Source organism: Pundamilia nyererei, unplaced genomic scaffold, assembly GCF_000239375.1.
Source record: "Pundamilia nyererei isolate P.nyererei 1_Seehausen unplaced genomic scaffold, PunNye1.0 scaffold00002, whole genome shotgun sequence".
NCBI classification, from domain to species: domain Eukaryota; kingdom Metazoa; phylum Chordata; class Actinopteri; order Cichliformes; family Cichlidae; genus Pundamilia; species Pundamilia nyererei.
The window spans coordinates 7,253,336-7,267,286 of NW_005187403.1; the positions used below are offsets into that span (position 1 = coordinate 7,253,336).

Consider the following 13,951-nt stretch of genomic DNA (forward strand, 5'->3'; position numbering starts at 1 on the left):
CGTGTCATCACACGTCATCTGCCGTAAAGGCGTGAATAAAGGTTTCTTCAGCCAGGACACGCGAGGGCGTGATATCCCATACTTATGTGTTGTACCGAGTGAATCGACTGAAGGGGAACCTACTACTCATTCCTGCGTCTTTTGGGATCTAACAAAGCTTCAAACGACGCGCCGACTATTAAATTAGTCGTTGACGATTTTAATAGTCGACGTAATCGTGACTAGTCGACTTCACACCTAGAAATTCTGTCCATAAAAATTATGAACAGAATCGGTGACAAAGGGCAGCCCTGGCAGAGCCCATCACCCACCAGGAACAAGTCCGACTTATTGCCGGCTATGCAGACCAAACTCTTGCAACGGTTGTATAAGGACTGAATGGCCCATAGCAATGGGCCAGTCACCTCATACTCCCATACTCTGATCTCCACGCACCATTGCAGAGACATGTCAACCCAGATAGCCCTACAACATCCAGAGCCTTCAGGAACTCGGGGCGGACCGCTTGGCCTGTCGGTACCTATCAGCTGCCTCCGGAGTCCCACAGGCTAACCAAGCCCGGTAGGACTCTTTCTTCAGCTTGGTGGCTCCCCTCACCTCTGGTGTCCACAATTTGGTTCGGGGATTACCACCACGACAGGCACCAACTACCTTGCGGCCGCAGCTCAGTGCAGCGGCTTCGGCAATGGAGGTGCTGAACATGGTCCATTTGGACTCAATGTCCCCAGTCTCTCTTGGAATGCTATTGAAGCTCTGCCAGAGGTGTGCGTTGAAGATCTCACGGGGGCAACTCCAGACTGAGACAGAGTCCAGCCCCTCTCCAGGAGACTGGTTCCAGAGCCCAGGCCATGCGTTGAGGTGAGCCCGACTATATCTAGCCGGTACCTCTCAACCTCACACACTAGCTCAGGCTCCTTCCCCACCAGAGAGGTGACATTCCATGTCCCAATTGCCAGTCTTTGTAGCCAGGAATCGGTCCGCCAGGACCTCCGCTCCTGGCCGCCGCCCGACTCGTATATATATTTTTCTATGTTTACATTTCATTTCAAATCATCTATTTTTGTATTTAGCTATCTCACATACTGATCCTTTGTTTCCGTTCTTCCTAATGCTTTCTGTTGGTCTTTATCTTCATACAGGAGCAGCAATTTGGGGAACTGGAAAAAAACAGCGACAAGCAGCTTGTTGGCGATAGTCAGGGACAAATGGATCCTCCTTCTCACTTTCACCAGCTGCTTTCTGGACTTCACAAACACCTGCTTGCTCATTGCTACATCAGTTCCAGCCCCGAGGTAAACAAGGAACTCTGCCAAATGTGAAGGAAAATGAGTGGTACCTCATCAGAAATGAGCACTTCAATAGAAAGCGAATGACACATTTCTAAATGTTTCAGGGTACAATGTGCTGGCATACCAAACCTTAGTATTGCAGTTGCATTTAAGTTTGCATTTTTGGCTCTGTAGGATGACAGCAGTGTAGCACTGCTTCGTGAGCATCTTTACCTGCTGCTTCCCTGCGCTACTGAGACCCTCAGGAGATCAACCAAATTGTTAAAGGAGATTGCCCCAGACAAACAAATCATCAAAAAGCTGCAAGGTAAGAAAAATGGCTTTAGTGTTTGGCAAGTGTGCGCTATTTTCACCTAGCTACACCACTTAAAAAGGGATTTTCTGCTACTCTTTTATTTACAAAAAACACAAAATCACTTCCCTTCTAATCATTTATATATCTGAAAAGTAATTTTTAATCTCTACTTGACTGCTATATTTATTGTTTATATTTATCATCACTTCAGTTAGTTTAATCCCTTTACTCCTCTCACCTCTTGTCCCAGTGGTGTTATACAATTCAGTGTCTGGCAGCCTGCTGTGCCAAGTAATGTACTCCTTGCTCCTGCTGCCCCTGGGCACAGTTCAACCTTTGCTGAGCCATCTACTGGGCTTGCTGGAGCAGCTCAATGACTTCAACAGGTTGCTGCCAGAGACTGTCTTGCTGGAGGAACAAGAACTAGGAGTGAAAGATCAGAAAACCTGCTCAGGTAAGCTCAATGCCCCTTAGATTTATGCTGGACATTTATTTCTTTAGCATTGTTTGCTGCATTGTTACACTAGACCAATCTAACAATCTCAAGTGATATTTCTTATAGATAAAAGTGAAGAAAACACAAGCATTGGGCCGCAGGAGGAGGAGGAGTGCAGATGGGCCTGGCTGTTGGACCTGGAAAGGTCTGTAGCGCTGGCAGTTGGCCGCTGCCTCGGTGGTATGCTGCAAGGCTCGCCGCTGTCCCTCCAGGAGAAAGTGTCAGAGGTCTGGCTATCAAATGTCCTCTTCAGGAATGGCCTGGAGATGGACTTTGAACAGCTGGGTAGGAAAACATGCTGCTGGCTCTTCAGGTTTTCACATGTGCAAATGCTTCGTAAATCCTTAATGCAAGATTTATTTTGCACCATATTACCATGATCGGTTTGGTAATAATAAAAGCCTTCATTTAGCTGTGCCAAATGGCATTAGTTATTTTTAATAGCTCCAGGCCAAGAGGATATTACAGTCACGGCAGTTGTTTTAGTTTTAGGCTACGTTCACACTGCAGGTCTTAATGCTCAATTCCGATTTTTTGATCAAATCCGATTTTTTTTGTCTGCTTGTTCACACTACAAATAAAATGTGACAGCAAACGCGCTCCAGTGTGAACGCTCAAAGTGGCCCGCATGCGCAAAAGAAGACGTCACACACAACGCGCTCTGTTTAGACCCAGAGCAAACAGTATTGTTTGACTGACAGCCCTTAATATAAAGACTTCGGACTTCACGTTTCCCAATTTTTGCTTTAAGTTATTTTGTTATTTACATAATAATATAAATAACCTAATAATTATCCTTATTGCTGTTTTAGAGAGGAGCGGTGCTTCAAAGAATAGTTGCAGATTTCTGTCAAAATCTGCAGATTATACAGTACAAATAAAATGTTCACGTTGTCTTCCCAACAGTTTCACTGACATCTACACTGGATGGCCAGGAAGCGTTCGCGATGTCTTCTCGGGCGCTTCTCCGGCGCTGATAATTGGCGTCTGTCTTGTGTCAGTGACGCAAAAGACGGATTTAATGCGACATGACCGTTCAAACAGCAGTCGCTTTCTGAAACATTGGATATGTATCGGATTCAGTACCACATACGAAAGTGACCCAGATCGGATTTGAAAATATCGGATTTGTGCCGTTCACACTGTCATACCATGATCGGATATGGGTCGCATAGGGTCAAAAAAATCGGATTTGATGCGCTTCCGCCTGCAGTGTGAACGTAGCCTTAGTCACGATAAAAATATATACATTTAAGATACTGTGCCACACAGAAGCCTGACCTTTTTAAATGAAAGGTATCATTATCGTTATTCTTAAAGAACAAAGAAAATAGTCTGAGTTAATCCTGAGCAGTTTTCATTAACATTCTACATGTTGCTTTAATCTGTAGACTCAAGCATGACATGGCTGACCGAGGTAGTGCTGCTGGGCAGTACTGATGCCAGACTCACTGAGCTGAGCTTGACTGAAGAAACCCGGACTTTACTGGAACTGGCACTGGGCTCATCCAGAGGACTTGCAGGTGGCATATGGCAGAAGATGGAGGATTATGCTCACGGCAAAGGTACTTGTGCTTGTTTATGTGTATAATTTTGAAAGTGTATATTGTTAATAATACAGCTTATATTGAACTAACTTCCTATTTTGAGAATCTTGTATGGATGTTTTTAAATTTTGGTTAAAATGTGGAAAGTTTTTCTTTGTGTCTTTTTAAAATTGGTCTGTATTGATTGCTTTGATAGCAGAATGGGAGAATGGAGGCTCTTCAGGTGATTGTTTGCTGCAAATTGTGTGCCGCTGCTGTCTGGCTGCTCTCCTGAAACACACGGGCCTGCAGAGTGAGGCCTGTTGGCAGGACAGGTCAGTTTACTGAAGCAGTCAAAGATCTATTGGACAACACTGAAGGGGTTTCTAGTATGTCAAACTTTTTCTTCCTGCCTCAGTGTATATTATTGTATAACCTGTTCCACTGTGTTTATCTACTCTGCTGAGACAGCCATGAGCCCTGTGAGATGCTGTTGTATATCTATGAAACAGTTTATAAAATCAGAAGTGCTCTGATGACCCTCAAAAGCAGTTCAAGGATGACACAAGTAGAAGCATCTACTAAACAGGTACCATTACAGTATAATTAAATATATGTAATCCTGCATTCATTTAACAAATTTGTAAACAGTTTATCTAAAATGTATGTTTTTGTAAATACTGCTGCATGATTGTGATTAGCTTCATTTCTGTCCATTAATTGATTTTTAACTTATAGTAATCTGATCATTTTTATCAGGTAAAATTACAGATATGTATTTAAAGCATTTACTTAAACTGCAGATCTCTCAGTCTCCTCAAAGTCCTGATGTGGAAAGGCAAGAGCCATGTACCTCAGTGGAGCAGGTGGGGAAGGATAATGAGCAGCAATCAGTAGGACACTGTAGCCGGGAGGTGCAGGTGCCCCCGTCACCCGCAGCAAACCACAACCAGGAAGAGGTTGCAGACGATGACAGATTTGGCAGTCGTGTTTACCTGTCAGGTTAGAAATGCAAACTGTATTTGTTCTTATTCTAATAAACAGCACAGCCACACACACAGAAAGAAATATGACACATCTTATTTTCACACATCTTTCGATGTCCCTGCAGAAGTCCTAGAATCATTCATGGCCACTCGGGAAGCCATGCAAGTGCAGCAGAATGTGACAGTCTACGAGTCATTCGGCACTTCCACCCTTCAGAGCAGCGTGGAGAGCCCAGTCAGCCCTGAGGGAGAGCCTGATTCCAAGCAGCAGTGGGAGAAGAATGGGGAATCTGAGGAAAGCTTGTCTTTGCCTGCTGTCTGCCATCTGGTGGTGTCCCGATGCCTCTTCCTTCTGCTGGGGGTCAGGCCTGCTTGGGTGGAACCCAGCGAAAGGGAGAACGTTCAGGCTGTGAACACTGGAGGGAGGTAAAGACTGTGGTATGCTGTGTGTGTTTGTTTTAGTGTATTTGTGTTCTGTGTTAGCAGTTTTTGCACTAACTGTCCACAACATCTTTCAGGAAATTGTCGGCAGAATCCCTTACAGTCACTGTCAGTGGAAGAAAACAGGTCAATATTGTACTATCAAAATCTTCTAACAGAATTTGGCTTTACAGCTCTTCATCAGTATTAATGTACTGCTCTTATGTCTCATTTAGTCTGATCAGTCCAAAAACACCTCTGGATCTGCAAGGAATAAAATGGGTAGGTGGAAAGTTCAGATCATCTACTGATTATGTTATAACCTACATTTTCAGGCAGTTCTTTTGTACGCTGTCGTTAAGAGATTGTATAGACAGTGATTGTTCTACTAAAAACACAAACCCAGACAGCTCAAGTCTGGGTTTGTCAGGTAAATTATTGTCAGGTAACCCTTGGGAAACAAGACCCAAGTGCTCTTTTGCACAAAATGGGACTTGGGGATTTGTATTTTATCATTTTCTTTAAAAATAACATAAGAATTTGTAGCAGGCAGAATAAATAAAGACTGATCACATTAGGCAAAACCTTTTGATCAATATGACAGCCTGACTGTTTTAAATGTTCTGCATAATCTAATAATACTGAATAATTTAATAGCTTGTTGCCTGTCAAGTCAAGATAATATCCAGAAAAAGATGTTAAGAGAATGAATGAGATGTTTTATAGTCCTTCATACAAGAGCCTCTCTTTGCTCTAGGTTTACCTCTGTGTTCTTTGGGGATAATGAAAGATGCTTGGGATCGCCTGCGACAGTGCATCAGCCCATCCAGCACCATGTCCCACTACAGCAACAACACTTTGCCTATTCTTAACCAGATGTTTCATTTTGTCTATGGAAGCCTGCCCCATTTATCGCCCTCCTCAACGGTGTTTTCCCCTGGTCAGAGTTGTAGTCAGGCAGATCCAAAGTCTATTACTTTTGCCATTATGCAGCAGCAACAGCGGGCTGAGGTAATTCAAATCTTTCTTTTATATGACAAATTATTAATTGATGCTGTTTGTTGTGGGCCCGAAATGGTGTTCTGTAAGGAACTTGAAAGTCTCTTATGATCTACAAACTCTGTTTTGATCAGATGCGGCTGGAGGCCTTGTGTCAGATGTCAGCCTTTCTGTCTAAGATGGAAGAAAAGAGCTGTGAATCCACAGCATCCAACCAGTTTCCTGCTTTGCTGCAGTCTGTGCAGCTGCAGTTCCTGTCTGGATGCTTTGCCTTAGGAACACAAATCATTGGCTCCCACTCTGCTAATTATGAGACTCAGCACTACATGGTACATCTAATAGTTATATGGAAAGACGTTTAGAAGTAATGAATATGCTTTCTAATCTGGATGGAGAAGAGAAAGACACTGAAAATTGTAGCCATGCTCCATTTTAGTGTTTTTTTTTCCACTTCTTTTCTCAATGCAGTGTGGCACACATTCAGCTTCTTTGGATACACAGAGAGACTTACAGTCTGCAGCCCACACCTTCTACCAGCAGGTGGTGCGTGTTCTTAAACAGAGAGTCCTGTTTGAAAGAAAACATCCAGGTAGGTTTTTTCTTACACAGTGTTGCAGTGTTTAGGTTTTAATATATATTTGATATTTATATTTAACATATTGTCTCTGTCACACTCAGGTTCTTGCCAGCACCTTCTTCTTGCCACAATGTTTGCACTGAATTTCCGTTACCAGCCTGTGGATCTGGTGCTAGTCATCAAATGTGGCATCCTGGAAATTCTTTCCACGCTGACCAACAACAGCTGTGTGCTGATCAACCAGGGCTGGTTTGCAGCTACAGCATCTGGATCTATGCTATTAGGTGGAGCCGTGAGGCTCGCTTGTGCCCGCCTGCTTCAGATATTGACTGTAGCTGCAAGGTGAGAATGAAGAGGTTATAAAAACATAAATAAATAAATAAACAAAGTATATATAAATTACTAATTATTTTCTTTTCTTTACCCTTGTCTAAAATTTTCATAAAAATTTAACCTGTGCTCATAGCTCGTGTGAGGATTTGCTGCCTATCGATGTATCCCAGGCCCTTATGGAGGTGATGTGTGAGCAGCTCCAGAACATCTTGTACAATTTCCACCAGCAACAGATAGCAGAGATGGGAACAGCCGAGAAAACCGATGTGGACTCCTACACAAATCTAGTCGGTGGGGAAAATTTAGAAATAATAAAGGGCGGATATGGCATTTGTAAAACCATTAAATCAAGTCACCCCTCTGAGCATGTTCTTCCTTCTCTTTATGTTGTTTTAGGAGCAGAAAACAGCAAAGTAGTTGAATCCCAGCTTGCAGATTTCTTGGTGTTTCTGAGGCGTGTACTGTCATTAAGAGTAATGAAAAGACTTTCTACATTTATAAGATGGATCGATCCACTCATGGCCATTATTTCACACAAGTGCTCTTTAGGTAAGGCAAATTTAAAAAAACAAACCAAAAAAATCTGTGTTAATACTGTTAAGACTGCACTTTGCTTTTAAAATTAATATCACAAAACTCTACTCTTCAGGATCTCCACGCTTCCAGAACCTCCGCACTAAGCTTCTGACCTTCCACGTTTTAGAACGACTGTTACCTGCTTGTTCTGAGCCCGTTCACATTGAACAGGTATGATGTAAACATGTAAATATAGTAAATGCAACAATTGAACAAAATAGGTCAAGAATACTTGAGTGTTCTGAACAGTACCAAGTTGGCATGACATGTTAAAGGTGATGAATGCAGGATTACCCACTTGTATTTTTCCCTGTTTTCTTGTAGATTGTTAAACAACTCTTTCAGCTCTTGTCTGTTTATATGTGGGAGGAGCCTCTAAGTCAGAGCAACCATGAAGAAATGCCTGAAAAAGACAAAGGGGTAAGACATTATGAACACCATGTACTGCATTACATATTAATAAAGCAGCAGCTTCTTATCGGCTCATCTTAAGCATGTGCACTTCTCTGTATGTCTCACTTATGTTTTATTATTTGTGTTTTTACTGTGATCTGAAGTGATAGGAGTCATTTTTTGTTTTTTTTAACTGTCCTTTCCCTGCACTGTAGACTGATAACCTTTTGAGAGAAACGGTTACACAAAATAATACTACACACCCTTAAACTTGTGTGTTTTTATTTGCTCGTGTTTTATACTGTCTTGATTTGCAGAAAAGAAATCATGTCTGTTGCATAAACAATCCTCATCTTTGTATTTAAAACATTAGATCACATTTGAGTATTTTTGCAGTCTATTTAATTTTTCATCCAGCCAAACAAAAGCCACATAAAAATGTCAAAAAGTGCCTTCACTTTTTCTCTGTTGAAAATAGCCAAGGATAGCAGTAATCCACGAGGAAATGCTGTTTACGGCAAAATGAAATGCTTTCCTGGCAGCAATGAAACTGAAAACAGTGGGGCCACTCGATGGAACAGATGGGCCTGTTCTCTGTGGTAGGCTGAGATGAAAAGTGTCAGAGGATAGAAATGTACAAGTAGGATTAATTATCAAAATTATTACATCAGGATTGTGAAATGAATTTTAATAATTCAAATAAAACTAAACTCTATAATGTTTTATTATTATATTTATTATTTCATGAAAATGGGATTTTCCTGTCTTTGTTTATTTTCAGTTTAACTTTCAGTCATGTACTTCTAGTTTTTTTTTTTTTTTCAAAATTCTATTTTATTTTATTTTTTTTAGAATTAATGTGAGATTTCTGATTTGTCTTAGTGTGTTGTCCACCACCCTCTGTATGCAGAAACACTTCATCATTAACATCTTTTCATTGACACACATTATTTTGCAATATTTGCTTAAGATTACTTTTGCAGAGGAGGTTATGTGCGTGTCACTCTATGAACACAATAGCTCGAAAACTTTGGAATTCATTCTGATAAAGCTGCAGGGGTGTAGAGGGGTCATGTTAACAGTCCATTGAAACTTCACCTCTTGGTAGAAACGTTTTTTATAAAGCCTTAAAACTTCCATTCTTCCAAGTGTGATGTGTATTGTCAACATACAGAAAGTACTGTTTAAAGATTTAAAATATCATGTCGCATTTGACTTCTGCGCTCTCCTTGTTGAGGTCAGTGGCTTAATCCGAAGGTCAAAGTTATAATAATGCTATGTAACGTTATATATAAACATTAATTTGGACCTCTGACCTCTTCTTCAAGGTCTGTCTTTAACGTCTGTGGATCTTTAAGACTATCCGTCAGATTTTACTGCCTCTCTTTGTACTGGCAATGTTTAGGAAATGATACTGGAGTATGTGGTTTCCAAATACCACATTGTAGTTTGCGCCACAACAAAAAGATTTGACCTCTGATCTTACTTTTACATTTCACATCTGCCTGTATTTCAAGTTGATCCCAAAAGGATTTTTTTTTACTCCACAACAAACTTCTGTAAGTGCAATTAAGAAGAACAAAGAAAACAACATTAATATATAAATTAAGTGTTTAATACATAACATACATGTTTAATATTTTATCAAATGTTTAATCATGTATCAAATCCATTGTTTCGTAGAATCCTGGCAGCAATGATGAATGTATTCCCATTGGAGATTTTTCCTTTGACCCACACAAACTAATGTGCTGTTCTCTGGAGAGCGGGAACATCCTCTCACATGGTTCTGGAGGGAAAGGCTACGGTTTGGCAACCACTGCCATTAACTCTGGCTGTTTTATATGGAAGGTGAGTACTAGTTTACTCTGTACATGGACCACAATTACACAGTTCAAAGTTTGTTATATTAATTGTAGTTTATAAGTTAGAATTTACCACACTATGCCGCTTCTCTCCACAGTTCTACATTACCAAAGAGAATAGAGGCAACGAGGGAACGTGTGTTGGTGTTTCTCGCTGGCCAGTTAGAGATCACAACCACCATACAACTACAGATATGTGGCTGTATCGTGCTTATAGTGGCAACCTTTACCATGGAGGGGAACTGGTGCGCACACTTCCCTCCTTTACACAGGGTGACACCATCACCTGCATCCTGGACACGGAGGCTCATACTGTATCATTTGCTAAGAATGACAAGGTTTGGTCAAATATTTACTGTCAGTATTCCTCAGATTGAGTCCTGTGCTCTTGTTTAATCTTTGTCTGCCTGTTTTCTTTTTCTTTTAGGAGCCAAAGTTGGCATTTGAAAGTGTGGTCGCTAATGAACTATATCCTTGTGTGTTATTCTACAGCAGTAACCCTGGAGAGAAGGTACTCGGTGTACTGCACAGATTTATTAGATTTATTATTTATTTGAATCAGATTTATAATAAGCATGGGCAACGTTAAATATCTGGAAACACAAGCAGCTACGCATACAGGCTTTGCCCTAACATCATATTACTGGATAATTGCTGCACTGTGCTATACATGGAAAAAACTTGTGTTGTTTCACATACTGCACAATATGTTTCAAAAATATTTTGTACTGCAAAACCCCCCAAACACGTGAAATTCTGTACTCGTCACAGGTGGCTCTGAGTGATCTCCAGATGAGAGGCATGCCCAGCAGTCTGCTTCCTGGAGACCCTCTCTGCAGCCCCCGGGCTACTGTGCTACTCGAGTCAACAGTGCATCTGCTGCGTCGGCTCCACCAGTGTGACCAGTGGTCCCCGCACATAAACCAGTATATTCATACCCACCTGGAGCTCATTGGTCCCCTGCTGAGAGAGGATAACTCAGGAAACTTCAGTACAGGTCATTTACCCCCTTAAATAGTGATTCTGCCTCTGTTTTCTTTTAGGTTTTTAATCTTTTATTATGATAGGACAGTGGGGAGAAGACAGCGTGCCCAGCGGTCACATGTTTAACTTGCTCGCTTTTAAACACACCTAACTTAGGTTTTCTTTAAAAAGTTAAGTAACACTTTGCTAGTATAGAAAACGCTATTCATCTGTCTGTATTTATCTGTAAGGAGAAAGACTGATGGGCATTAATTCAGATATTACAGTGGTCCCTTATCGCGGGAGTAACGTTCCAAAAATAATGCGCGATAGGTGAAATCCACGAGGTAGCCAACTTTATTTTTTTACAATTATTATAGATGTTTTAAGGCTGTAAAACCCCTCACTACACACTTTATACACTTTTCTCAGACAGGCATGAATATGTTCACACTTTTCTCTCTTGTTTAAACAGTCTCAAAGTTCAAACCATAGAAAAATAAGTCCAGTATTATAGAATGAAACCAAAGGAACCCGCAGGGACAAAACATTTCGTGGAAATTGTTGTGTTTGTTGGGTAGAAAACTTACAAACATACAGTACAGCACTTCAGAGTCACACTGCTAGCAATCGAAGATTGTAAATTTGACAAGTTGAACGCATTCTGTACTGTACAAGAGACACAGCACGAGATTGGCTGTAGACCATTGTCAATCAATCAGGACGCAGAACACAATGCGCTGGAAAAACCCCAAAAAATAAAAAATAACCATGGAAAAGTCCATACAAAAAAATCCGAGAAACAGTGAGGCCCCAAATGTGAACCGCATTATAGCAAGGGACCACTGAATCTGTATACAAATGTAGTGATGTACACCAACTGCAGTATTAATTAATCTTTAAACAAGCTGCTTTCCCCACACTGGTCTATTTATTTATTTCAAAATAATACTAACCCCTTATGTTTATGCTTTATTTGTAACTTTTTTGTCCTTATTATCAATATTCACTTGAAGTCCATTTCACTTGTTTAGGATTTTATTTAGGTTTAAGGATTCATGATCAACTTGCAGTGGGATACCAGGAGTGTGTGGCACTTGTTTGCCAAATGGATGTTACGCTTTGTTTTACTGTCAGTGTCTTATGTTCCTCTGCAGGCCTCAGTGCGTCACACAATGAGAAGGAAGAGAACGACAAGGACCTGACTGGTGATCACACAAAGGACGTGCTGTCACACTGTCGGTGTCTGTCCGAGGCCAAGCTGGCTGCTCTTTGCACTGAAGTGTGGCCGGTATTTGCTCTGATTGGAGGAGTCGATGGCGGTCTCCGTGCTGGAGGCCTCTGCCTGCACAAACCCAGCGGGCGTCGAGCTATTCTTCTCGGCATTCTAAAGGAAGGAAGCTCTCTCGCCAAGCTACAGTGGGAAGAAGCAGACCTCTCTGTCAGGTATTACAAAATGAGATCATATTCCCACTTACTTCTGATTTCTCTTTTTCACAAATGACGATTCTCATTAATCTCCATGAAATGATTCTTATATTTTCTTGTCTTGGTCCTTTCAGCATGTGTATGATTCTACTCTTTCCCTTTCTGTTAGTTTGTTTTTCACTCTCTCTACAGTCTGTCTAACATTTTTACTTTTATTTTCATCATTTAGCCCGCTGATCTTACTTTTTTTCTTGCTTCTTCCTCTTCATTCTTAAATCCATTAATCCCTGTTGAATCCGTCCTGGTATCACTCCATGCTGTATCTGTGGGTTCTTCCCATCCTTCCCAATAACTAAGCTCCATGAATTCTTGGTCACCCAGCGACACGCCGATCATCTCACTGGATCCCTGTGACATATCCTGCTGTGATGTCACCCGCCTGGGAGGCCTCAAACCAACAGTGTTGTTAGATCTGATTTATTTGATGGGGCTGCTGGAGGAACAGGGTTGGCTAGGTGCTCACGTGCCCCCGAGAAGGAAGTACTCTGGGGAGAACATCAAAGAATACCTGGATAAAGACATACAAGATGATGTCACGTGGCTGACAGAAAATGAAAGGAAAAAGGAGCAGAAAGATGAGAGTGTCTCGTCACCATCCTCAACCAAAGATGCAGCAAAGATCACTGACCTGCAGGAGTTGACCTCTCAAGCTCAGCCTCTGCAGACATTCCAGACTTCCAGAATGGATGCCTTTGCACTTGAACTTAGGGCACTCAGAGTGTCATACCTTCTCACTGGAGGTTTGAAATCCCTGACTGTCATTTTTAGCTGTGAGAAACTGTCAGATCTGCTTCTAGTGCCAAAACATGAGCCCCCCAACTCCTCGGGGAGTTCCCTGTCCAGTCCAAACTGTGACCAAGCTAAAGCCGGCAGTAAACAGTGGGATGAAAGTGCTGAGCTGAGATCGGTGCTGCAGTATGTGGTGCAGAGCATGGTGAAGTGGGCAGTCAGACACTGCCCCATCAAACAGACTGTGTCTCTTGCTGATTTGGAGAGAGTTCAAGTCATGATATACAAGGGAGCTGTTAAAGGACTGCAGGAGGACAAAGAGAACAAGGGTATGTCAATGTTTATATTCACCAGACAGAAAACACTTCATAGAAAATATATAATGCAAAACCTACATGCTATAAATATTTAATCATTAAGCCTTAATAAAAGACCATAGTTACTATGTTAAACAGACTGTAGCTACAAGGTAAAAAACTATTGTAGTATGTTAATGATCACTGTTCAGACCTAATATATATTTGTATCTTAACTTTGAATTTTTCTTATGATGAACTTGACCCGGTTCTACTGTTAGACTTGAAGTTTACCCGTGCTTGTCACCACTAATTTGAAAAAATAAATAAATAGAAACATTTGTATAGTAAGAAACTTGGAGTCATAAAAACCTTCACGGTTTCTTTTCCTGCAGAATCAGGCCACCACTTGTCTTCTCAGCCCATCTCCAAGTCCTCGAGCTCTGTGTCCTTGTACAGCGTGGGCTCCGAAGGCACTGCTGTCTTTGGCCAGTCAAACAGAGCCTCTGCCTCATCCTCTAACACAGATTTGGCATCCTCACTCCCAATAAATCTTCAGGCTGACAGCCTTGATAATTTTAACCCTTTCCTTCCCATCAGCCTCCTCCAGTGAGTATAAATTGAGACAAATATGTTATTTTAACTAGGGATGGGTATCGTTTAGGTTTTATCCGATACCAGTACCAAACCGGTACTTTTGAAACGGTGCCGGTGCTTAAA

The 13,951-nt window shown here is 41.4% G+C and overlaps 1 protein-coding gene across 7 annotated transcripts in view; it reads left to right on the forward strand.

Annotated features, from left to right (window-relative positions):
* The window catches only part of LOC102198467 (probable E3 ubiquitin-protein ligase HERC1), a 50,373-nt gene that overhangs the window by 19,572 nt on the left and 16,850 nt on the right, over window positions 1-13,951 (forward strand). For 5 of the 7 annotated variants that reach the window (XM_005720349.1, XM_005720350.1, XM_005720345.1 and 2 more), the window contains exons 16-41: window positions 1,140-1,292; window positions 1,464-1,596; window positions 1,835-2,038; window positions 2,147-2,365; window positions 3,472-3,645; window positions 3,824-3,941; window positions 4,078-4,195; window positions 4,410-4,608; window positions 4,718-5,018; window positions 5,111-5,159; window positions 5,249-5,294; window positions 5,770-6,023; window positions 6,146-6,340; window positions 6,480-6,600; window positions 6,690-6,930; window positions 7,055-7,212; window positions 7,318-7,470; window positions 7,571-7,668; window positions 7,822-7,917; window positions 9,574-9,741; window positions 9,854-10,093; window positions 10,183-10,266; window positions 10,527-10,752; window positions 11,876-12,164; window positions 12,504-13,264; window positions 13,627-13,840. In XM_005720349.1, coding sequence (XP_005720406.1) covers window positions 1,140-1,292; window positions 1,464-1,596; window positions 1,835-2,038; window positions 2,147-2,365; window positions 3,472-3,645; window positions 3,824-3,941; window positions 4,078-4,195; window positions 4,410-4,608; window positions 4,718-5,018; window positions 5,111-5,159; window positions 5,249-5,294; window positions 5,770-6,023; window positions 6,146-6,340; window positions 6,480-6,600; window positions 6,690-6,930; window positions 7,055-7,212; window positions 7,318-7,470; window positions 7,571-7,668; window positions 7,822-7,917; window positions 9,574-9,741; window positions 9,854-10,093; window positions 10,183-10,266; window positions 10,527-10,752; window positions 11,876-12,164; window positions 12,504-13,264; window positions 13,627-13,840 — 5,012 coding nt within the window. The remainder of the gene's footprint in view (window positions 1-1,139; window positions 1,293-1,463; window positions 1,597-1,834; window positions 2,039-2,146; window positions 2,366-3,471; window positions 3,646-3,823; window positions 3,942-4,077; window positions 4,196-4,409; window positions 4,609-4,717; window positions 5,019-5,110; window positions 5,160-5,248; window positions 5,295-5,769; window positions 6,024-6,145; window positions 6,341-6,479; window positions 6,601-6,689; window positions 6,931-7,054; window positions 7,213-7,317; window positions 7,471-7,570; window positions 7,669-7,821; window positions 7,918-9,573; window positions 9,742-9,853; window positions 10,094-10,182; window positions 10,267-10,526; window positions 10,753-11,875; window positions 12,165-12,503; window positions 13,265-13,626; window positions 13,841-13,951) is intronic. The other 2 variants (XM_005720347.1, XM_005720346.1) reach the window with 2 other exon arrangements.